The sequence below is a fragment of the Suncus etruscus genome, chromosome 14 (genome assembly GCF_024139225.1).
Source record: "Suncus etruscus isolate mSunEtr1 chromosome 14, mSunEtr1.pri.cur, whole genome shotgun sequence".
Classification (NCBI taxonomy): Eukaryota; Metazoa; Chordata; class Mammalia; order Eulipotyphla; family Soricidae; genus Suncus; species Suncus etruscus.
The window spans coordinates 39,022,683-39,046,136 of record NC_064861.1 but is presented as its reverse complement, the minus strand read 5'-3'; the positions used below and the strand labels follow the sequence as shown (position 1 = coordinate 39,046,136).

Here is a 23,454-nt window from a genome sequence, read left to right as displayed (position 1 = left end):
TAGAGAGCTAGCGCAGGGAGCTGCATTCCCTGGAGCTGATGCTGGCTCCACACTGGCACCACCCAATACACCAAGCCAGGCTGACTGAGGTGAGGTGGCCAAGCTGAGCCCCAGCACTGCAGGACCCCAGATGCCTACACCTTTCTGCCCTCTACTCAAACAACTGCCAACCCAGGCAGCTAAGAATTGTTGGGAGGGGACTGGGCATCTGAGAGCTTCCCTTAGACTTAGACACACATCCATTGGATTAACCCAATACCACCCCACTCAGTATATGGCTTTTTACTCATTGGTGGGAAACATCTTTGAATGTAGCACCTTCAATTGGTTTTCAACCACTTGTTTTCCACCCCAGGGTGTTGTCTGGTTCTTCCTAATAATAAATATTCCAGGTCTCAGGAAAATGCTCTCTTGCGTTTCCAGCTTTCCCCACTGAGCTGCCTGCTTCTTAAGAGCAGAAGGCTTGCGTGTCACAAGCCCTGAACCCATTTCACCCCCTTCAGTATGTACATGATTTCCTGCATTTGCTTCTAGACCCGAGTCTCTCCCGTGTTCTGGTTTTGGAGCTTGATACACATATACAATCTGACTCACCTCCCACCCTTCCTAGCAGAGGATCCTATGAAATACTGGGGATCAAACCCGGGTTGGCTGCATGTAGGCAATCATCTCACTATCACTCCAGCCCCCCAAACACTATTTTTAATTTAAATGGGGGGGGGCGCTGGGGCACTCCCAGCTGTGCTGGGGGTTACTCTGTATCAGGGATCACTTCTGGCATTGCTGGGATGTCGGGGATGGAACCTAGGTCAGCCACATGCAAGGCTGACATCCTCCCAACTTCCCGTACATTTGGGGGGAAACTTGATTGAAATCAATCAAGTTTTTCTTGATTGATCAATCAAGGTTTTCTCTGCCATGTTATGTATGCATACAATTACCTCTTCCTCACAATGAAGACTTCTATAGACTACAAAAAAAAAAAAAAAAACCCTCTGAAGAAAATTCTGGTGGTCCAAGGACAGAGGTGAGAATCCATGCTTCACACATGTGAGCTATGGTGAGGAATAAAAGCAAATATAAGATGGGAATATTTGAATGGAGAAGTTATGTCACAGACTTTGGGAAGAAAGTATAGGGCTAAAGTGCTCACCTTGCACATGAATGACCTGGGTTCAGTCTCTAGTGCAGGTCCCTGAGCCCTGCTTGACATGATCCCTGAATGCAGAGGCAAGAATATGCTCATCTATACACACATATGTGTGTGTATTTCTTTGGCTGTTTCTGCAGTTATCTAAGTTTGCAGAGAAAAATATTCAGCCAAGGAAATGATGAGGTTTTATTTTTTTCTTCTCCAAGAAAGGCAGTGAGGGAGACGTTCTCTTTTGAAGCAATTTTCCAACACTAATTACACTTCTCCAAGAGTACCACTGGCATCGACTTTTCAAGATGAACAAAGCTGCAGCCCCACCCTCTTTGAACACATTAGTGCTACAGGCCCAGAGCTCACTGTGTCACACAACTCATTGCCTGTGCTTGCAACCTAGGCTTTGCTGGACTTGCCAGAGTGGGAGCAGCTATGAGAGGCCCCAGAGACAAGACCACCCACTTCTCTGGCCCTCTGCAGCAGGTGGCTGCCTACCACCTTGCTGCCCCAGGTGGTTAAGTGTGTGCTTCCAGGGAAAATCTCAGGGACTATTGTTTTGTTTTTGTTTTTGAGTCACACCCAGCTTTGCTCAGGGGTTACTCCTGGCTCTACACTCAGAAATTGCCCCCGGCAGGCTCTGGGGACCATATGAGATTCCGGGATTCGAACCACCATCCTTCTGCATGGAAGGCAAACGCTCTACCTTCATGCTATCTCTCCGGCCCCTCAGGGACTATTCTGAACAGGGACTGACCCCTAGAAGAGACATCTCCAGAGGGGGCTGGTGTCCAGCTCCAAGGAGGCCCAGCAGGCTGGTGTTATTGGGCCAATTCAGAGAAGTACCAATGTCAGACAGGTCTTATAAGTACCCGTGATCAGAAGGGACTGGGCCTTTGGGCTGTTTCCATCTCACCCCATGTCCACTGCCCCTACCGCACTCCCTGATATCACTCATGTGCAAAAATCACGATACAGGGGCCCGAGAGGTGGCACTAGAGGTAAGATGTCTACCTTGCAAGCGCTAGCCAAGGAAGGACCGCGGTTCGATCCCCTGGCGTCCCATATGGTCCCCCCAAGCCAGGGGCAATTCCTGAGCGCTTAGCCAGGAGTAGCCCCTGAGCATCAAACGGGTGTAGCCCAAAACAACAACAAAAAAATCACAATACAGCTGAAAACTGCACACATCTCTGAAGCCCACCATGGGTTCAAGACGATCACTTGCACATTATCCAGACAACAGCAGCTACTCTGCACCGGCCCCGTTGGGGGAAGAACCTGCGTCCTCAATCAATCTCTGGTACCAAAGAGCCTGCAGGGAAACCTTCTGTGCTGGGACAGGATGGCCAGTAACACTACTAGTGACTGTGCTCAGGGCTGTACTTGGAGGCCATGGCAGGAACTGTAGCAAGACCAGCCTAAGGTGTCTCGGGCTCTTAACCACATGCAAGAACAGAGAGGCCACCCCAACAAGAACTCAGCAGCAGCACACACTACTCTTTCCCAGGGAACTTGAATCAATCTGTTTCAAGCTCAGAAAAATCACATCAGGGGCTGGAGAGATAGCATGGAGGTAGGGCATTTGCCTTGCATGCAGAAGGACTGTGGTTCGAATCCCGGCATTTCATATGGTCCCTCGAGCCTGCCAGGAGGAATCCCTAAGCGCTACTGGGTGTGACCCCAAAAAAAAAAAAAGAAAAGAAAAGAAAAATCATATTAATCTCCAAGTTCTGGGATGGTTTTACACAATGGGGAAAGAAAAATTTCAGGGGAAACTCAGCAGTTTCTCTGACCTCCATCACTCTAGCTGCCTTCGTATCCCCTTCAAGTGCCCTCCTTCTGCCCTTTTCATTTGGGGGAAGGAGGTGAACTTCCAAGCCCTGCTCAGAAGATGGCTCTTATCACCTCCATACTATGTGCCCAGGTTGCCCAGGCCACCACAACAGTGCAGGAAACTGTATAGAACACACACTGACCTCATGCACTCATCAGGTCCCTGCAACATTATTCTCAATGCTAACAAAGAGCACTGAGAAGGAACAGGCTGGGACAGCAGCTGCCTCTCTGCACTTCCTTCACCTTCTACTTGAGTGGCAGGTAAAGACTCTGGGGGTCCGTCACCTATCTGGGACACTGTCCTTCCACCGCCTTTCCCACTAGCAGTGACTCTCAAGGGCACCCACCAAGGAGATGAGTGTCTAGATTTGGAGCAAACTCCGGACACTGACCGTGAACAGGCACAAGAAATGCAGAGGTGCAAATTCTGAAGCGAAGCCATTGCCCCTGCTGACTGCCACCCCCATTATTCTCTTGAACATTTTCACTCAAGAACAGGCATAGAAGTAGACTTGAGCGGGATTGTGCAGCTGAGACAAGGAGGGAGGGCAGGGTGAGATGACAGGCAAAATACTCTACCCTCCAGCCTTCCCAACTGAAGGTGAAGGCATCCCTTCTTCCACAAGGCTACAGGCCACAGCCCATTAACAGAAGCCTCAGGCAGGATGAGCAAACCTTGAAGTGTGGTGAGTGCCCCAAGCAGACCTGTTTCCAAAGGGCACTCAGTATCAAGCCCTTTCAGAAACCCGGCACACCAGGGGCAGGCAGGAGAGCACTTGCCTTCCACATGTTTGAGCCCCAACACTGCAAAAAAGAGACAAATTGGGGCTGGGCGGTGGCGCTGAAGGTAAGGTGCCTGCCTTGCCTGCGCTAGCCTTGGACGGACCGCGGTTCGATCCCCCATATGGTCCCCCAAGCCAGGAGCAACTTCTGAGCACATAGCCAGGAGTAACCCCTGAGCGTTACCGGGTGTGGCCCAAAAACCCCAAAAAAAAAAAAAGACAAATTTAAAAACCATCGGAGCCAGAGCAGCGGATAGGGCATTTGCCTTGCATACAGCTGACCTAGGTTCAATCCCCAACATCCCGTATGTTCCCCCAAACCTGCCAGGAGAGAGAGTAACTCTGAGCGATGCTGGGTGTGAACAAAACACACACACACACAAACACTGATCCTGATTCTAGCCTATGAGCCCCAGGTCTGTCTACCATGTGCAGTATAAGAGCAAATTGCAGGAAAGTCAGCTCATCCGTAACTGTTCACACAGCCACAAAATAAACACTTCGTGTACCAAACTCCAGCGAACAATTTATCAAGGAGTTTCTTTTTTTGACCATCATTATTGTGATAGGAACAGAACATTCTGGATTTTTGTTTTTGCACCACACCCGGCCACACTCAGGGGTTACTCCTAGCTCAGAGCTCAGAAATCGCTCCTGAGGGGTTGGAGTGATAACACAGTTGTAGGGTGTCTGCCTTGCATGCATCTGGCCAAAGACAGGACAGATTCGAATCCCAGCATAACATATGGTCCCCCAAGCCTGCCACGACAGATTTCTGAGCACAGAGCCGGGAATAACCTGAATGCAGCTGGGTATGGCCCAAGAAAACAAACAAACAAAAAAAAATCACTCCTGCCTGGCAAGCTCAATGAACCATTTGGGATGCTGGGGATCGAACCCAAATTGGCTGCCTTGTACAAGGTAAATGCTCTACCAACTGTGCTATCATTCCAGCCCCAGGAACAGAACATTCTGGTGTTGAGTTTTGTTCAAGCTTTCTTTTGGGGATCAGAGTGACAGGACAGTGGGTACAGTACCTCCCTTGCCCACTTGCATGAGTACTAACAACTGTGGCCAAAAATAAAGACACCTCAAGCTTTCTTCTAAAATATTTTCCTTGAGGGCCAGAGAGATTGCACAGAGGTAGGGTGTTTGCCTAGGCAACCCAGGAAGAACGTTGATTTGATTCCTGGCATCCCATATGGTCCCCTGAACCTGCCAGGGACAATTTCTGAAAGCAGGGGCCGGGCGGTGGCGCTGGAGGTAAGGTGCCTGCCTTGCCTGCGCTAGCCTAGGACGGACCGCGGTTCGATCCCCCGGCGCCCCATATGGTCCCCCAAGAAGCCAGGAGCAACTTCTGAGCGCATAGCCAGGAGTAACCCCTGAGCGTCACAGGGTGTGGCCCAAAAACCAAAAAAAAAAAAAAAAAAAAAAAATTTCTGAAAGCAGAGCCAGGAGTGACCTGAGAGCTTCCAGGTGTGACCCAAAAACCAAAGTATTCCTTGGGTTCAGAAGTATAGCACAGCAGAGAGGCTATCTGACTTGCATACAGTGGCCTGGGTTTGATCCCTAGCATGCCATATAGTCCAAGCACCTCCAGGAGTCAGCCCTGAGCACAGTCGGGTGTGAACAGAGAGCTATGGAAAGATAAATATTCCTCCCCTCTGCCATCTCTGCTTCGGGAGAAAAAGCAAAATTCCTTAAAGTCAGAAGTCGTCCAAACATTATAATCAATGGTGCTTTTCAAGGCCACGGATGAGATGTAACTGAGAGTTTACAGGTATCGTCTGAGGAAACGTGAAGATGACAGATCCCCAAGTTTGCCGAGTGCCACTCACCCACTCGTGGATGCAAGCTGTGTGCGTGCACGTGTGTGTGTGTGTGTGTGTGTGTGTGTGTGTGTGTGTGTGTAGGCGTGCATGACAGCTAAGGCCGGCTCCCTTGGTCCTGGACAGACGCCGGGCATTCTACCCAGAGCACTGGGGACTTCTGCATGGTTAACCCCAGGCCTGGGTCTGGGGTGCGACTGTCCCACATGGAACTACAGGTGCCTCTGGTGGCCAACTGCGGGCCGTGCTCACTGTCCTTTTCGTGTGTGTGTGTGTGTGTGTGTGTGTGTGTGTTTGGGGGGAGGAAATCTGGGCTGGGGATGAGGGGTGCAGGCAGGCAGTGCAGGGCCGCAGCTGACAAGCGGGGAGGCGGGGAGGCGAGAACCTTCCCCAAACCTGTCAGTCTGCAGTCTTCACCACAACAGGGGCCCTTGTCACTCACACCGGGGAGGACCAGACGAGGGCCCCGGGCGGGCTGGGGCTCCGAACAGCCGGGGCCGCCTCCCCTAGGCCTAGGGCAGGCAGGCGGCGCCGAGGAGGGGCGGGGGCAGAAAAGCCCAGAGTCCCGGGACCGTGGGGGCGCGGCGCGAGGGGCCGAAGCGGGAGGCGGCCCGGGAGGCCCGGGCGGGCGGCGGGGCCGAGGAGGCGGCGGCGGCGCGGCTGACAGGGCCGTTGGCGGCGGCGGGCGCGGCCGGAGGAGGGCGCAGGGCGCAGGGCCGAGGGAGGATCTCGTTCTCGTCTCGCCCCGCGGGAAGGGGGGGAGGAGGAGACGCGACCGGCTGCGGGAGCTGCAATTACCGTGTGGGCTGCGGAATTCTCGTGGTGTTTGTCGAGGAGCTGCGATAATGGCGTCCGTCCTCGCGAGAGAAGCCGCCGCTCTGCGCAGGCGCCGCGAGGCGCTCCCCGCGGCCGCCCGCCCGGCGGCGTCTGCGCCTGCGCCGTGGCGCGCTGAGCGCGGGGCGGGACGGGCTCGAAGGGGGGGGCCTGGCCGAGGCCTCCCGCGCGCGCCTTCTCCTGCCGAGCCTGCGCACGTGTCGCCCTCCCCGCGCCCCGGCGAGACTCCGCGGGGTTCACCCGTCTCTGCCGCGCAACCAGCCCCCTCTTAGGCCGTAAGGAGCTGCGTCGCGGAGTCGGCGGTTGAACTCCCATGGTGTCCCGGACTTGAAGGATTTAAGGAGCTCCCTCTCGAAGACTACATATCCCGGGAGGTCTCGCGCGCGGCCTTTGCAGTGCATTCTGGGAGTTGTAGTCTGCAGGGCCTGCTGGGGCTTGTAGTCCGCGTCCGGTTCGGCTCGGCGCTCCCGTAGGCTGCTGGGATTTGTAGTGAAGACGCCGAGGGGAATTGCTGCGCGCGCAGCCCTCGGGAGCTGAGCACCGGGCTAGACCTACCTGGTTGGTGCCCGGCCCTGCCCTGCTCCTTCGTGAAGCTCCTTCCTAGATGCAAATTTTTTCTGTTATCTGAATTCAGATAGCACACACGACACATGACACGCACCTGCATTCGGGGACGCTGTGTTGCGGATGAGTGTAGGTGTGTCTGCGTATTTTTAGTGTATTTGGTAGTAGCAATACTGTTTGCATCAAATTATTTTACTGTTAATATCTAACATGTAGGGCCCGAGAGATAGCACAGCGGTAGGGCGTTTGCCTTGCACGCAGCCGATCCAGGACGGATGGTGGTTCAAATCCCGGCATTTCATATGGTCCCCCGTGCCTGCCAGGAATTTGTAAGTGCAGACCCCTGAGCGCAGCCCGTGTGACCCAAAAACCAAAATAAGTAAATAAATAAATAATCTAACATGTAGATTGTTTGAGTTAGTTAGCATAAATGCCCCCCTTGTGGGCACTGAAGAAAGAAAATTCCCCAACTGCAGAAACACCATTACTGCTGATTTACATTTTTATCCTTTATTTTCTGTTTTCTGTGTTGTTTCCAACCCCCAGGAATGCCGGATTTACATTTTTTCTCCTTAATTTTCTATCTTCTGTATTGTTTCCAGCCCCCAGGAATGTCTTTGATCATCCAGATAGTAAGCCTGGCAAGGGCAGTATTTTGGTTTGGAAAAGAGAACTTTGCTGAGTTTCCGCCCACTTCCCTTTTACAGATTATAAAAACCATAAGGGTTTTTGTTGTTTTGGTTGTTGTTGGGGTTTTTTTCTTCTCGTTCAGCCCAGTCCCCAGCTGTACGACCCTGAACAACCTTTTAGAGTAAAAGCATCTTCCAGAATTAACACTGGCAGATCTCCGGAGGCTGAAACCAACCACTGACCACTGAATTCCTTTGCAGGCACCGTGCCTCGGATTCCAAAGAAGCCCAGAAGGTTAGCTAGAGAGATGAGTGGAGCTGAGGCAGTGGCTTAGACTTGAGGAGTCAGAGAGACGGGGAAACGGTTCGACAGCCACAGTGAATTGGAATCCAAGACAGCACTGGCTGTCAGTGGAGGAAAGGGCTGAGGGCACCCTGAGAGGAGTGGACAGCGTCCTACCCAAGGACAGGTGCACAGGCTCATGGTGGAGAGGCTGTGTGTTTGCGAAGGCTCCCGGACTGCCTGCATGTTTGGTTTCTCACTATTTTGGCCCCAGACCAAGCACAGTGACTGACCAGACAGATGATAGGCCTCAGGTTCTTTTTTTTTTTTTTTTTTTTTTTGGGTCTCACCCGGCAGTGCTCAGGGGTTACTCCTGGCTCCACGCTCAGAAGTCGCTCCTGGCAAGCACGAGGGACCATATGGGACGCCGGGATTCGAACCGATGACCTTCTGCATGAGAGGCAAACGCCTTACCTCCATGCTATCTCTCCGGCCCCAGGCCTCAGGTTCTTAAAGGTGTCTCCATTTCTGCCTCCTCCCGCACCTCCTGGCTCTTCAGCTGGGGAGCAGCTGTATAAATCCATAAAGTCAATAAAGCTTCTTGCTCAAAATGGTCACATGAAGTCAGGGATCAAGTACAAAGGGTTGTCAACTCCCTTGCCCACAGCTGACCCACGTTTAATCCCTGTCCCCACATACCAACTCTGAGCACTATCAGGAGTGATCTTAGCCATGTGTGGCCTAAATCCCAACTGCTTAGGGATCATTCCTGGCAGGGCTAGAGGGCCCTGTGCAGTGCCAGATTTAACCTGGGGACTGCTTATAAAGCAAGCACCCTCCTCACTGCCCTATAAATAGATATTCTGGTGCATTTGTGTAGAGTTGTTTGTTGTCTGTATATGTCCTGAGCTTTGTGTAATAGGTATGTGCATATGTAATTCCCATGAGCTTGTTTTTGGACAGGTTCAAGTGTATATTTGTGTGTGTGCACGCATTTTGTAAGATGTGTGTCGATGTGTGTGTGTGTGTGTGTGTGTGTGTGTGTGTGTGTGTGCGTGCCAACCTTGATCTGATGCCCTTTGTACTTGCTCCTTTTCCTCCTCATCCTGTTTCCCAGACTCACAGCTCAGCCTGACTCCTAGCCTAAATCCTTAGGGCTTAGCCTAGACTCAGGGGTAGATGTCAGGACCAGGCCTTGAATCCCCTCTCACTCCCAGCAGAGGTGACATGGGGGCACTCACCTACTGTTGACCTGGTCCCAGCACTTAGCAGAGGTCACTGACCCTGGAACCCACTGACCCTAAGCCAAACTGGACCTCAGCCTCGCAACTGGCCACACCAAGTTGAAGTTTAACCACTAGGTCAGGATCTGGGGGCATCTCTGGATACTGGTCCCTGCTCACAGGACCCACAGTGGCAGAGTGACAGTGGAGACTTTACCTGCTCTTTGCTGGGAATCTTGGGTGTCAGAGCAAGATGCTAAGATTCCCAGTGCTGGGCAGGAGGCTTTGGGTGCCCTGGGAAGGGCCTTTAAGGGGCCTCCACCTGCCTCCACAGCTGGCACACACATGCTCACACGGCCCCTGCACACTAGGGGACAGGAACGTTGCCGGTAAGTCACCCCAAGTCTTTACAGATGCGAGTGACACTGCTCTCGGGCCAGGCACTGTCCCTCATGGGCCTTTGACCTATTGAGCCCTAAGGCCTGGACCTTCTGCCAAGCTTGGAGGGAGAGTGGGTGATAGGTGGTCCTTGAAGTTGTGGCTGCCTGGCATATCCCCTAGCTGGTGGTATTCTGTGTTCTGACTGAGCCTGGGCCTCAGAAGCAGAAAATCTGACAGTGATGAACGCGCGTCCCTTTGCCACCTTTGGACGCAGCACCCATATGAACTGGGCCTAAGACTTGTACAGGGCCCAAGACTTGTACAAAACCATCAGGTTTTGTCCTTGATGTGATTGAGAATCAGCTCCCCCACCAAACCCCCTCCCCCCCGTGAGCAAGGTCTGCTAGTCCCAGAGCACAGTTTCCTCCCCACGAGTCTGCCAGACCTTGTCAGATCAGGAAGCCGCCGCTGCAAAAAGTTTTGCTAGCTTTAAGGGCCTGGATCTCAGTTCCTCTCCAGGTCTACACATAGTGGGCACCACCCTATCTCACCCTCTGAGTGGGAGCAGCTGAACTCTGGCTATAGTGACTGGGCCTTCTGAGGGCCCTCATGTCGGGGAGACCTTCCAGTCGCCAGTGGTGATGCAGTGGCTGCACTGGGACAGTGGCACTCACCCAAACTGACATGCCCGGGCCAAGGTACAGGTGGACAAGTGGACAGATGCACCCAACATGCATGTCACATCCCCTGTAGTTCAGTGCCCTGAGTTTTGCCATTGTGAGCCCCAAACCAAGAAAGCAACAGGTTTGACCATGGTGGGAGACACAGGGCTCAGCCCACACAGCCAGAAGGGCTCCCCCAGCTCTGACCCAGGAATGATTTTCTCAGGGACAGTGTCTATGTCCCCTGATGCTCTGGACCCACCATCAGTCTCCTCCCCCCACAGTGCACCCCCTCTGGAAGGGTCCAGTCCCCGTGCCAGGGGGCAGCCGCCAGTCACCCATCAACATCTGCCGTGAAGACAGTGTGTATGATCCATGTCTGCCACCTCTCAGGGTGGCCTACGATGCGGCCAGCTGCAAGCACATCTGGAACACAGGTTACTTCTTCCAGGTGGAGTTCGATGACTCTGCCAAGGGGTCAGGTAAGGCGGGCAGTGAGGTGGGATATGGTGAGGTGGGGATTCAGGGAGGTAGATTCAATGAAGTAAGTGATCAGCTGAGGTGTAATCTAGTGAGATAGGGATCCGGTGGGATGGACTCAATGTGCCAGCCACAGAAAATCTCTATTAAAGTGTCACAGCTGGAACCCACCAGGTGATTCCTTCCCTCCTCACCTGTTCTTCTGTGGCTCATGAACACCACGGAAGCAGCAACATCTGCGGCCCTGCTGGTTCTGGCCTCTGTGTGCCGGAACCACTCTGGATTCTGGATTCTGAAGCCCTGGGAGCTCATCCCAGATCTGTGACCAGCACCCTCAAAACTGCCACACGGGGGCGCCAGTGCAGCAGCAGGCTGTGGCCACCTTTCCAGGACCTCATCCACCAGTCTATTAGATCAAAATATAGAGAACTGGGGTGGTGGTTGAAATGCAGATTCCCTGAACACAAGCACCCCCACAGCTCCACAGTGCTAGCAGGAGGGAACACATGGCTCAGGACTCGCCTGTTCCCAGTCTCGGTCTCACACATCTCTTTAAGGACCATGGAAGGTTGAGTCTAATCTATTTACATCATCTTTTTGTTTTTGGTTTGGGGCCATACCCGTCAGCATTCAGAGGTTACTCTTAGCTCTGCGCTCAGAAATCACTCCTGGCAGGCTCAGGGGACCATATGGGATGCTGGGGATTGAACCCGGGTCCGTCTAGGATTGGCCCCGTGCAAGACAAACGCCCTACTGCTGTGTTATTGCTCCGGCCCCCTATTTACATCATCTTTTTTTTTTTTTTTTTTGGGCCATACCCGGCGGTGCTCAGGGATGACTCCTGGCTGTCTGCTTAGAAATAGCTCCTGGCAGGCACGGGGGACCATATGGGACACCGGGATTCGAACCAACCACCTTTGGTCCTGGATCGGCTGCTTGCAAGGCAAACGCCTCTGTGCTATCTCTCCGGGCCCTATTTACATCATCTTATAGTCGGGAAATGCTACTGCTGGGACCCTCCACACTGGGCACACTCTGCAGTGTGCAGACATGCTGGGATGCTCAGGCTAGAGCACCCAATCCAGGTCCCACCTCCCAGGCCCACCCTTCCGGGAGCTGGAATTTCGAGTGTGCTCTAGGCCTCACTCACACTCAGGGCCTCGAGCAGAGCAGTGACAGCACCTTTATACTCTGCAGGGGTGAGTGGGGGGCCCCTGCGGAACCAGTACCGGCTCAGGCAGCTGCACTTCCACTGGGGAGCAGGTGACGAGTGTGGGTCCGAGCACACGGTGGATGAGAGCGTGTACCCGGCTGAGGTGCGTGGACATGCAGGAAGCGCATCCAGAAAACCTGCCCTATCACCCAGCAGGTGACCTCAGGGAGGGGCCCCTCTCCACTGCCCTTTAACAGGACCGATGGGAGCTGGGATCCTGTGGGTAACAGACAGGATGGCGGGGTGGTGGGGGGGACTGTATGCAGGCCTGCCTGCTGAGGCTCTGTCCACTATTGCAGCTACATGTGGTACACTGGAATGCTGAGAAATACCAGAGTTACCAGGAGGCATCGGGCAGTCCTGAGGGTCTGGCGGTGCTGGCTGTGTTCCTCAAGGTGGGTTGGCCAAAGGGCCTGGCACAAAAGGATCAAGGACCCAGTTCCTGCACTGCTTACCTGTTCCCTCTGTCCTCTCCAGTCTCTCTTCTCTGTTTTCTATTTTTGCCTTTGATGATGTGGGGCTGGGAAGTTATGAGAAGTGGACCCTATGCCTGCCATGTGCACTCCTCATGAGTCCTTCTGTGAATTTGGGGTGTCTAAGGAAAGCGGCACCCCAAACTCACAAGCCACCATGTACCTGCAGCTAGGGGCTCCACACCAGGCACTGCAGACGCTGGTGGACATCCTCCCGGCCATCAGGCACAAGGTATGGCCGGGGATGGTGTTGGGGGTACTGCTACTCTGCCCTGATCCCTCCTCTCCATACTCCCCTCCTGGAAGATCTGAACCCCCAGATCCCATCTCTCGCCCATCCCCAGAATTCTGTCCATGCCCTCCACCACTGCCTCATGTTTGGGGGAACATTATCACTTCAGCCATTCATCTGCTCTGGGGAATCTTAAGCTGATTGGCCTCAGGGACAATGATAGTCTTAAAACTGAACAAAACCGGACCCGGAGAGATAGCACAGCTGCGTTTGCCTTGCAAGCAGCCGATCCAGGACCAAAGGTGGTTGGTTTGAATCCCGGTGTCCCATATGGTCCCCCGTGCCTGCCAGGAGCTATTTCTGAGCAGACAGCCAGGAGTAACCCCTGAGCATCGACGGGTGTGGCCCAAAAACCAAAAAAAAAAAAAGAAAAAAAAAAAACTGAACAAAACCAACACTTAGGGCCGGAGAGATAGCATGAAGATAAGGCATTTGCCTTGCATGCAGAAGGATGGTGGTTCGAATCCGGGCATCCAATATGGTCCCCTGAGCCTGCCAGGTGCAATTTCTGAGCATAGAGCCAGGAATAACCCCTGAGTGCTGCCGGGTGTGACCCAAAAAACAAAAAACAAAACAAACAAAAAAAATCAACATTGGTTGCCCCTGATTCCCCTTGGGCCACGTAGCCCACCAGGCAACATGGGTGAGTCCTGGCCATCAGCCCAGTCCCCAAGGTCAAGAGTACAAACGCTGCCCCCCCAGCACCAGCTGAGAAAGGGCTTTGAGGGAGAAATGGAAATTCCAGAGAAATATGGTTTATTTGTTTGGAAGCAAACAAAAGAATTCTGAGCCGAGGGAGCAGGCTGGGCCGTGGGATGGATTCAGGCCTGACAATGGGCCGGTAGGGCCGCAGCCCTTCCTCCCACACACAGGGCGCCCTTTGATCTGTCCCCTGCAAATCCTTGATGTTGTCCTCCCCGCACCAACGCCAGTGCAGACGACCCCCTGCTGGCTGGCCACTAGATACTTCACCTGTCCTTACAGCATATGCCCAGGTATGGTGCCACCACAGGGTGGAAGCAGCTGACTGGGAGGCAACTGCAGGGTCCTGCCCAGCCAGGGAGGGGCCTAGGGGACAGAGGCCACTTCCCAGCTTCATGCTGGCCTCTGGGCCTCAGTTTCTCTTCCTGAAGAGAGATGGCCCTTGGAGCCCCAATACCCCAATTCCAGCTTTCCCATACCTGCAGCCTACTGTTGTGTCTGTTTCCACAGGATGACCAGTCCAAGCCCCAAGGTCCCAAGCCCCGCTCAGCCCATGAAGATATCCCTAACCCTGAGCCAAACCTCCTAGTTCTGGGGCTAAAGAGAGAGAACAGAGGGGAGGGCTCTCACCTTGCACATAGCTGACCCATTCAACCCCCGGCACTCCATATAGTCAGTCTCTCAAGCACTACCAGGAGTGATCCTGAGCAGAGTCAGGAGTGAACCCAGAACCCAGAACTGGGAGTAATCCCTGAGCACAGAGCCAGGAGCATTGTGTTTCAGTTGGTTCACTCATCCTTTAACAGTTTGCAACATGAAGGGTGACATTGTCTCATCCTGAGATGGGGAAAGGAGAAACTTGGAAGGGAAATGGGTCCCCATGAGCGGCCGGCCCCAAACAAGGCCCACGATCCTGTCCCTGACCTGAAGGTCATCCGCAGCCTTGGGCCTCTGTCTCAAGGCACATTGTGATCCCGGAGGCTGGGGCTGCCCTGCCCAGATGCATAGGGGCTCTGTCCTCCTGCCAGAATGCGCGGGCAGCGCTGGGCTCCTTCCAGCCGACCATGCTGCTGCCAGCCTGCCCTGACTACTGGACATACCCAGGCTCCCTCACTACGCCGCCCTTAAGCGAATCAGTCACCTGGATCGTTCACAAGATGCCCATTGAAGTGGCACCAGCCCAGGTGAGCTGTGGGGGCTGGAGACGAGGGGACAGGACCAGCCTGGCCTGGGGACACCCCAGTTCTTTGGCATGCAGTAGGTATATGCAGACAGGACAGTGGCAGGGCCAGAATAGAGGGGGACAATGGTAAGGTCAGAATAAGACCGTGGTGCATCCTCCCCAAATGTATACCCCCAGCTCGGAGGTTGCCTAAAGGCACAGGGCCCAACTTGCCCTGAACAAGCCTTGGGACATGGATACCATCACCCCCCAAAAAACTACCGGGGATATCATGCCTCAGGCCACTGGCCCCTGGGAGGGAGAAACCCACTCCCACCCTCGATCTTCTCAATATATACAGTCCCTCTCCTAGGACTCCCATATACTCTTTTTCTCATTTGGTTTTGCCCAGGTGTGGGGGGAACACACAGGGCTGCAGTGCTGAGTCTGTGCCTAGCCCCAGTCTATAAGTGCCTCCCACCTGCCCTCGCAGACAAGGGAACCACTGAGCTGCCATGAAACAAGAGGGAAGGTCATGGGGTGCCTGGGGAGATGGCCTCAGCTGGGTTCACCCCATTACTGCATCACAGTCCTAGAACAAGCTGTTTCCTGCCCCCACGGTCCTGAGAATCTGCTGCCATGAGCCTGGGGCTGGAGATTTTGGGTGTCACCTGGACTCCAGACTCCAACTCGCAAGGTTGCCCGGGCTGTCTGGGCTGCTGTACTCCTTCTTGGGGTACTCCTCCTTCTTACACCGTGGCTCCCAAGTTGGACTCGTTTTGGCCTGAGCTATAGCACAGCAGTTGGGTGTTTGCCTTGCACGTGGCCAACCTAGAACAGACCCAGGTTCAATCCCCAGCATCCCATATGGTCCCCTGAACCTGCCAAGAGCAATTTCTGAGCAAAGAGCCAAGAGTAACCCCTGAGCGCCGCTGGGTGGGGACCAAAAAACAAAACAAAACATAAAAATAACTTGGATTCTTTGATCTCCACCTCCACTAGTCCATAGCTGCCAGGGTACCCCAAGGAAACAGCAGTGCTGGGGTGATTGCAGGGCCCTGTGGTTGTGCTGGGCTAGTGGCAGATAGGGACTCCACACCAGGATGCTGGGGCACTGGCCCAGCTCACACCCCACTCTCCCCACAGTTGGCTGCCTTCCGTGCACTCCTGCTGTCCCTTCCGGGTGAGGATGAGCGGCCGATGGCCAACAACTTCCGGCCCGTGCAGCCACTCCTGGGCAGGAGGGTCCGTGCCTCCTTCCAGGGTATGCCAGGGGGCACCTGGGCCTGAACTCACCTGATGCCTGAAACTTGGGGACATGGGAAGACACATATACCCCCCCCCCCATGCTGGGTCTGTTAAGCTAGTTACATGAGGCCCTGAACATAACAGGAAATGGGCTTGTGGTCATTGTCTAGGGGTCCTTGGTCTTGGGGTCCCCTTCTTGGGGTTCCTTTCTCAGGGTTCCCATCTCAGGGTTCCCATCTCAGGGTCTCTGTCTTAGAGTCCCGGGCTCAGAGTCTTTGTCTCAGTTCTATTCTCTGGGAGCTCTCCAGATTGCAAATCCGCAGCCACTTTAAAGGAGCTTAGAATGGGAGAGGTTCTGGTGTGGGGTCACAGGGCCTTGCAGGCCTCCCCTCGCCCTCACCCTCCCTACCCTTCCCCTGACCCCCTTCCTTCTTCCCAGCCCGAGGCCACACTTGCCTTGCTCCATCTCCTTCTAGAGTCTGACCAACAGTGGGACCACCCACCCCCAGGAGTGCCCACAGTGTAGGCAGCTGTGTCCAAATCCGGAGGGGGGGAAAAAAGCCAGGCCCAGGTCCTCTGAGTTCAGGGCCAGGCACTATTGTGGCCCCCATATTCCCTTCTGCACCCCTTTGCAGGAACATCTTTTTAGCTATTACTGTCTGGATAAACACCTACTTAATAAGACATTTCACTATTGTTGCACCAAGACCTTCCCTTACAATAGAGATTTGGAGTGGCGGGGGCTGGGCGGGTGAGACCAACAGGGTTGCCCTGGCCCTGGGGTGAGGGAGGAGGAGAAGGCCATTTAAATTCAGGTATGGCCTTGGTGGTCAGAGGGAGAATCCTGCTCTGTCCCAGGCCCTCCTGCTGTATCCACCATCTGGCTCTCTGGTTATTTGGGACCCCCCCCAATATACACATGTGAGCACACACATGCACATGCATGCACACATACATTGATTTATACCCACACATGCATGTACACATGCAATGCCATACATTCTCAGATGCAAAGACACATGTACCTGCTTTCCTGGAGTGGCCTAGGGCAGGCCCAGGCCTGTTTTCCAATGGGCACAAGATAACCCTGCCACTGGGGGTAGGTGGTGGGTGGGTGCTTCCGCCTGTAGGCTTAGCAGGCTGGAGCAGACACGGAAGGTGTCTCTGGGGACACGAGACCTTTCCTGGGTCTCATGATGTACAGTCCTCATGGTTGCTAGGTCAGGATCACGCACTGCCCTGCCCTCCTACTGAGATGCCTATGTGACCTGTCATCTCCCTCTCATGTGTCCCTCATACTGCAGAGGCCCTTCCACATCCGGAGATATAGCACAGCCCATGGATTAGCATGCCTCGCCAGAGTCCCTGGGGTGAGGATGCTCTGGAACTGCTCTGTCCATCCTATAATGCTGGTACAGACTCAAGCTCCTGCTATGATGGAATGTTTTGGAACTGGTCTGTTCCATAGCACTTCCAGTGATGGAATGTTCAAAAACTGCTCTATCCCACAACACTTCCTGTGATGGAATGTTCTAGAATGGCTCCCTTCCATTGAACTCCCCATGATGGTGGAAAGAATGAGAGAGGGAGAAAGGGAGCAGAGGGATACACCAGAGTGTGACACTGTGTCTGAACAAAGCCAACAGTGGCATCCCATTCAACAGGCCATGTGGCCTAGGACCACCAGGATACTGTTCCTAGCCATAACCCCTTGGGCCACCAGCAACATTGAGTTCAGTCAAAACCTCTGGGTCACTTGGGCCCGGAGAGATAGCACAGCGGCGTTTGCCTTGCAAGCAGCAGATCCAGGACCAAAGGTGGTTGATTCGAATCCCGGTGTCCCATATGGTCCCCCGTGCCTGCCAGGAGCTATTTCTGAGCAGACAGCCAGGAGTATCCCCTGAGCATTGCCGGGTATGGCCCAAAAACCAAAAACCAAAAAACAAAAACAAAAAAACCTCTGGATCACATTCCTCCATGTTTCAACTTCTACTAGTCCTCAAAGCAATTAAGAATGGAAGGGTGACGGAGAGATAGCGCAGTGGCGTTTGCCTTGTAAGCAGCCAATCCAGGACCAAAGGTGGTTGGTTCGAATCCCGGTGTCCCATGTGGTCTCCGTGCCTGCAAGGAGCTATTTCTGAGCAGACAGCCAGGAGTAACCCCTGAGCATCGCCGGGTGTGACCCAAAAAAAAAAAAAAATGGAAGGGTGAGGGCAGATAGAATGTTTGATAGGGTGTTTGCCTTGCATACAGCTGATTCAGGACAGACCTTGGTTTGAATCCCAGCATCCCATATGGTCCCCCGTGCCTGCCAAGAGCGATTTCTGAGTGCAGAGCCAGTAGTAACTCCTGAGTGCTGCTGGGTGTGACCCCAAAACAAAAACAATCAAAAAAAAAAAAAAAAAAGAAGAATGGAGGGGGACAGAGAGATTGGACAGCAGAGAGGGTGTTTGCCTTGATCCTTGGCATCCCATATGTCCTCTGAACTCAGACAGGAGTGATCCCTGAGCACAGAGGCAAGGTCGCCCAAAACTAAAAGATCAAAAGAGATCTAGAGCAGGTCAGAACTGCCTTGACCACCTGTTTTTGTTTCTCACAAAGCACGCTCACTCATAGGACCCTGTGGGGCTGGAACCTGAGGCCCAGAAACTTGGCTGTGGGGATGATCCGGTGAATCTAAAGGAGTGTGGAGGAACAAGAGGGAGCAGGAAGCATTTACGGCTGGGCCACAGGTTCAGGGTCAGGGTTAGGTTTAGGGTCAGGTCAGGATTTGTGCCAGAGTCAGATTCCCACCTGCTTCTGCTGTTCTCTCCTGGACAGTCTTCCACCCCACCTTCCCCAGAGACAGTCACCCAACTCGCTCTTCCGCCCAGTTCCCCAGGAATCTCACCTGATAGTCCTTGACCCCCCATCCTGCTGTCCTGGGGCCAGCTGGAATCAGGCTCCTTTCATCAGTGCTTGTCTGAACCCAACACTCACTCTTCAGAGCCCCTGCAAGACTCAAGCCGTGGCCCCCGCCCTGTGCTGCAGGCTTGCCCTGTCTTCACCCACCTTCCTTGCTCCTGCTCTCATGCTACTGAGCAAGGACTGACTGTGGTGCTCATGGAATTTAAACTCCAGGCACTGGAGCCAGAGCGGTGGTGCAAGGGGTAAGGCATCTGCCTTGCCCATGCTAGCCTAGGATGAATCGCAATTTGATCCCCTGGTATCCCATATGGTTTCCCAAGCCAGGAGTGATTTCTGAGCGCATAGCCAGGAGTAACTCGAATGTCACTGGGTGTGACCCCAAAACAAAACAAACTCCAGGCACTAGTGCTCACACACTCACCTACAGTTTGTGATATGCTTACACCCCCACTAAAGTGCTCAATACTCAGCTACAGCACTCCCACACTCAGCTATGATGCTCCAACTTAGCATGGTGCTCCCACACTCAGCCATGGTGCTTGCACACACCTACAGTTGTGGGACAGGGGTCCATGCTCACTCTGAGCCTGCTCTGACTGGAGGGCACTGTGGTGTCACACCTTCACCCTCAGTCCCACATCCTGCCCATAGCACTTGTTCCTCTTCTTAATGAAGGTGTTCCCTGTATAGTCCTCACTTTCTTTGAAGATCTGAGGTGACCTGATGATGCCCATAACACTGAATGGCCCACACCACCCCTTGCATGTGGGCCAGCAGAGATGGACTAGGGGTGATGGTGACCAGGGGTGTTGGCTGGGCCATTCCCTGCACCCTCCTGTGCCCAGATGCCCACAGCGAGGTGACCCAGGCCCAGTCCCAGTCCCTCAGGCTCTGCTGTCGGGCTGCGTCTGTGGCCCTGCATCTGTGGCTCCTGCTGCACCCTTGATCCCCACTCCTGTAGTGTCTCTTCCTTCTGGCCTGCTCTTGGCTACACCCATTAGCCCCTCACCCTTTACTTTGGCTCTGTGGTGAGATCTGGGTCCATGCTGCATCAGTGCCTGCCCTCTGCACCCGGCCTCCCTGCTTCACGAGGCTCTACCAGTTCTGGGTGCTGGCTGAGAAGGTGCAGATGCTATAGCTGTGATCCTCTCCCCAACCCCCGGTCTCCCTAAGGCCTTAGTTCAGTGCAGAGACATGTTTGCTCAGTGGGAAAAGAGGTGGGTGCACAGTCCCCAGGCTGGTACCATTGTCATGTGCTTGTCTGTGAGAGCCTCTGTGTTTGCACCTTTACCCATGCACCCTCCTGGAAATGCCAGCCTCCCCCCCCAAAGATCCTCCACTTGGCCCAGATGAAAAAGCTTCCTCTGGCATGTGGCTGCATAAACTCAGACCTAGGGGACAGAAACTCCTGAGCAACTCCCACAGACCTGGACCTTGTTAAGAATTGTGTGGACTTTCAGAGATGGTGACGAGTGACTCACATCACAGAGGGCAGATGGGAGAGAGGTCAGTACGGACACTCTCAAGGAACAAGATATGTCTATTTTGTAATTATTTATTTATTCATTTAGGTTTGGGGGCCACACTTAGGGTTACTTCTGGCTCCATGCTCAAAAATTACTACTGGCAGGTTTGGGAGAATCTATGGGATGCTGGGGATCGAACCCAGGTCAGCCATGTACAAGGCAAATTGTCCTGCCTACTGGGCTATCGCTCTGATCCTGACACACGTTTATTTTTATTTTTATTTTTATTTTCTTACAATTTTTGGTTTGGAGTTCAGGCTTTACTTGTGACTCTGTGCTCAAGAAACAATCCTGGTGGGGAACTCAGGGGACCTAGTGGGGTGCTGAGGATCAAAACTTGGTGGGCTGTGTGCAAGGCAAGTGCCCTGCCACTGTCCTATTGCTCTGGTGCCTTTACTTGACATGTTCAGAGAGAGATGGGCCACGGCCACATGGAGCAAGGGTGAAGTAAGAGCAGGGATGAGCAGGAATGAGAAAGAGTGGGAATGAGGGGGTGGTGAAAATTAACAGGAGTCAGTGGGGCAGAGCAGGGGTGAGCTTTGGGGCACAGGTACAGGTCTGGGATAAGCTCCCCCCCCCCATCACCCACTAGGCAAATCCAACGTGCTCTGAAACTCGCTGGCCTCTTCCTGCCATTTAGATTTCGACCCCAGTCCGGAGTGGGCCACACAGCCATCCCCAGTCCCCAAAATGCTCAGACAAGGTCAACAGGAAGAACAGTACCTCTGTTTCCTCCGCCTGGAGATAGGTCCCTGGCTCCTGCGATGAAGGTTGAGTCTGTGTATTTTCTCAGCAGAGAGATTACTCCCTGTCAGAGCTTCCTGTGTCAGTCCAGGTTTGTTTGAAGGAACACTCAGTCGGGGGATTATTTTGCAGCCGGTGGAAACCTTCTGATCTTTTACTAAACTCTGAGAATCCAGGGGTGGGCTGTCACAGATGGCCCAGGCTCCCCAACATCAAAGGTGCTGATTTGAGACCAGAGGAGACTAAGGCATCGTCCTGCACATAGCCACCTAACCAGGCTTGAGTCCCTGGCACCCCATAGAGTTCCTTTGAACTCGCCAAGAGTGACTCCTGAGCAAAGAGATGACCTACCCCTGAGCACCACCAGGTTTGGCCCTGAAACCCAAATAGAGGTACTGATAGCCAGCAGTCAGCAAGGCCAGCTCCTCCAAACACTCCCCCACCCATCCCCTTCCACAACTTGCTTCATTATTTCGGAACAGGAAACCGCTTTTTTGTACCCCAAACTCCAACGCCTTGCCTTGTTGGGGCCCTGAGCCCCACCCTCAGCACCCACTTCTTAGAAGCCTGTCATGGGCCCTTGCCCTGACTTGTGCAAAAGTAGGACACTGGCATGGGTGAACCCCTGGAGCTACTTCTGGGCAGGCACTGAGTGTAGGGCCAGGGCACAGCCAGCATTGAGTCGGGGACCGAGTGAACCATGAGAGAGCAGGGAAGGTCCTGAACCACAGTGGTCACTGCAGTGGGGTGAGGAAACCCCCCCATGCAGGGCTCCTGAGCAAAGGTTGGCAGGATGTAAGGTGGGAGCCCTGAACACACTCCCAGGGTTGGTTCTGGAGAGTTTGGGTGCAGAGCAGTGTGAGAAGCAACAAGGAATTGGATCAAGACAGAGCTCTGAAAGAAGCGCCTTGGGGAGTATAGGGTGAAGGAGCTCATTTGAGGTGGCAGGGCACTCCATCCTGTCTTCCAGAAGGGGACATGTGGTGGCTCTCCAGCACCCAGGTAGAACTAGTGAATCTGAAGTAAATGGTAAGATCATGCATGCCAGAAGCCACATGGGAAGGATCAATAAATGCCTAATCCGGGGTCAGAGTGAAAGTCTAGTGGGTATTTGCCTTGTACATGGCTGTCCCCAGGTTCTATCCCCCGCATCTCATAGGGTTCTTAGGCTTGTCAGGGGTGATTTCTTAGCACTGAGCCAAAAGTAACCCTGAGTATTGCCAGGTGTGGCCCAAAACAAAACAAAAACAAACCAAAAAGCCTGATTTGTGCCTGTAAACTAGTATCATTCTCAGCACAAAGGTGCAGCTGAAGCTACTTCAGATCCTGTTTTCCAGCAGTTCCTGCCTGTCACCATCCCTTCCCTAGGTGAGTTAGGTAATAGAGAGTCTGCCTGGCCTTGCCTCTCCCCCCCAGGACAGTTTCTGCCCCCGAAGAGACACTCGGCAATGTTCGATGGGGGCAGCTGGGGCAACTGAGGCAGAGCGGAGGGAGCACAGTGTACTGCTCCATGGTCAAAGGTGCAAGGAGCTGGCTCTGCCTGGCAAGTGTGAGGCCCTGAGTTCAAATTCCAGCATCAGAAATTAATAGTCTCCCAACAGAGAACCTGACATTAGCCATGGAACCACTTGAGATGGACAATTGAAGGACGTTTACAGCCTGACATGCTCAGCAGGCTCAGGCCAACTCCTCAGGTTGGGACCTGTGCTGCCCCCTCCACTCACCCCTGTGGACATGGCCACAGCCAAGCTGAGCTGCCCCGTCCAATCTCCTGGCCTTCACTCTGCACCCTGCAGTCAGGCACAAGTTGGCACTTGTTCTAAGCCTGCACCACTCAGCTTGCCTGTGTATGTGTCCCCTGAGTCCCCAGACAGCCCCTTCAGACACATCCTCCTCCCTGCCCCCCCCCCCCAAGTGCTCAGGGCTAGGACATTGCTCACACTTGGCTGTGCTGAGGGATCCTCTGGGCAGAGCCTTGAAAGCTCTGCTGGACTTTCACTTGGTTCTCTGTGCTGGTGCTTGGCTGTGAAACCACATAAAGAGGAGTGGGATAGCAGCACAGCAGGGACTTGACTTGACTTTGACTTGAACGAAGCTGATTTCCGGTATCTCATAGGGTCCCCTTATCCTGCCAGAGTGATTCCTGAGCACAAGCACACAGCCAGGAGTAACCCTTGAGTGTGACCCAAAAATAAAATTAGAAAAGAAAACCCCACAGAGAGCAAATGGCAGGTCTGGTCCTGGAGAATGTTCTGCAGGGTAACAGGGGTCATCAGGCTTCTCCCAGTAACCATCGGAGCTCCCCAAAATGTTGGGCCAGGGCCCTGGCAGCCTCAGGGACTGAGGACAAAGGGCCTTTGTCCACGCCGCCAGCAGAGGGCGCCCTTGGTTCAGGTTTGTAGGGGGTTTCCGGCAGGTGTGGCGGGAAGGGCCAGTCTAGGATCCTGGGCCTCCAGACAAAGGAGGCGCCACAGCATTCAGTGTCCCCTGGGCTTCCTCCCAGCTGTTCTGCAGGTGACAGGAAAGTGGCGGACCTGTGG

General features: G+C 53.8%; 2 protein-coding genes across 2 annotated transcripts in view; one reads left to right on the top strand and one right to left on the bottom strand.

Annotated features, from left to right (window-relative positions):
• Positions 1-6,436, bottom strand: part of BANP (BTG3 associated nuclear protein) — a 35,803-nt gene extending 29,367 nt beyond the window's left edge. Inside the window, exon 1 of the mRNA XM_049786750.1 lies at positions 6,391-6,436. The gene's annotated coding sequence lies outside the window, so the exon portion shown is untranslated. The remainder of the gene's footprint in view (positions 1-6,390) is intronic.
• A 2,866-nt stretch (positions 6,437-9,302) lies between these two features.
• CA5A (carbonic anhydrase 5A) lies at positions 9,303-15,979 on the top strand. Its single transcript, XM_049786779.1, has 7 exons — positions 9,303-9,513; positions 10,452-10,649; positions 11,845-11,963; positions 12,160-12,255; positions 12,503-12,565; positions 14,356-14,511; positions 15,636-15,979. Exons 1-7 carry the CDS (start codon positions 9,378-9,380, stop codon positions 15,777-15,779), a joined length of 912 nt encoding a protein of 303 aa, XP_049642736.1. The 5' UTR covers positions 9,303-9,377; the 3' UTR covers positions 15,780-15,979.
• The last annotated feature ends 7,475 nt before the right edge of the window (positions 15,980-23,454 follow it).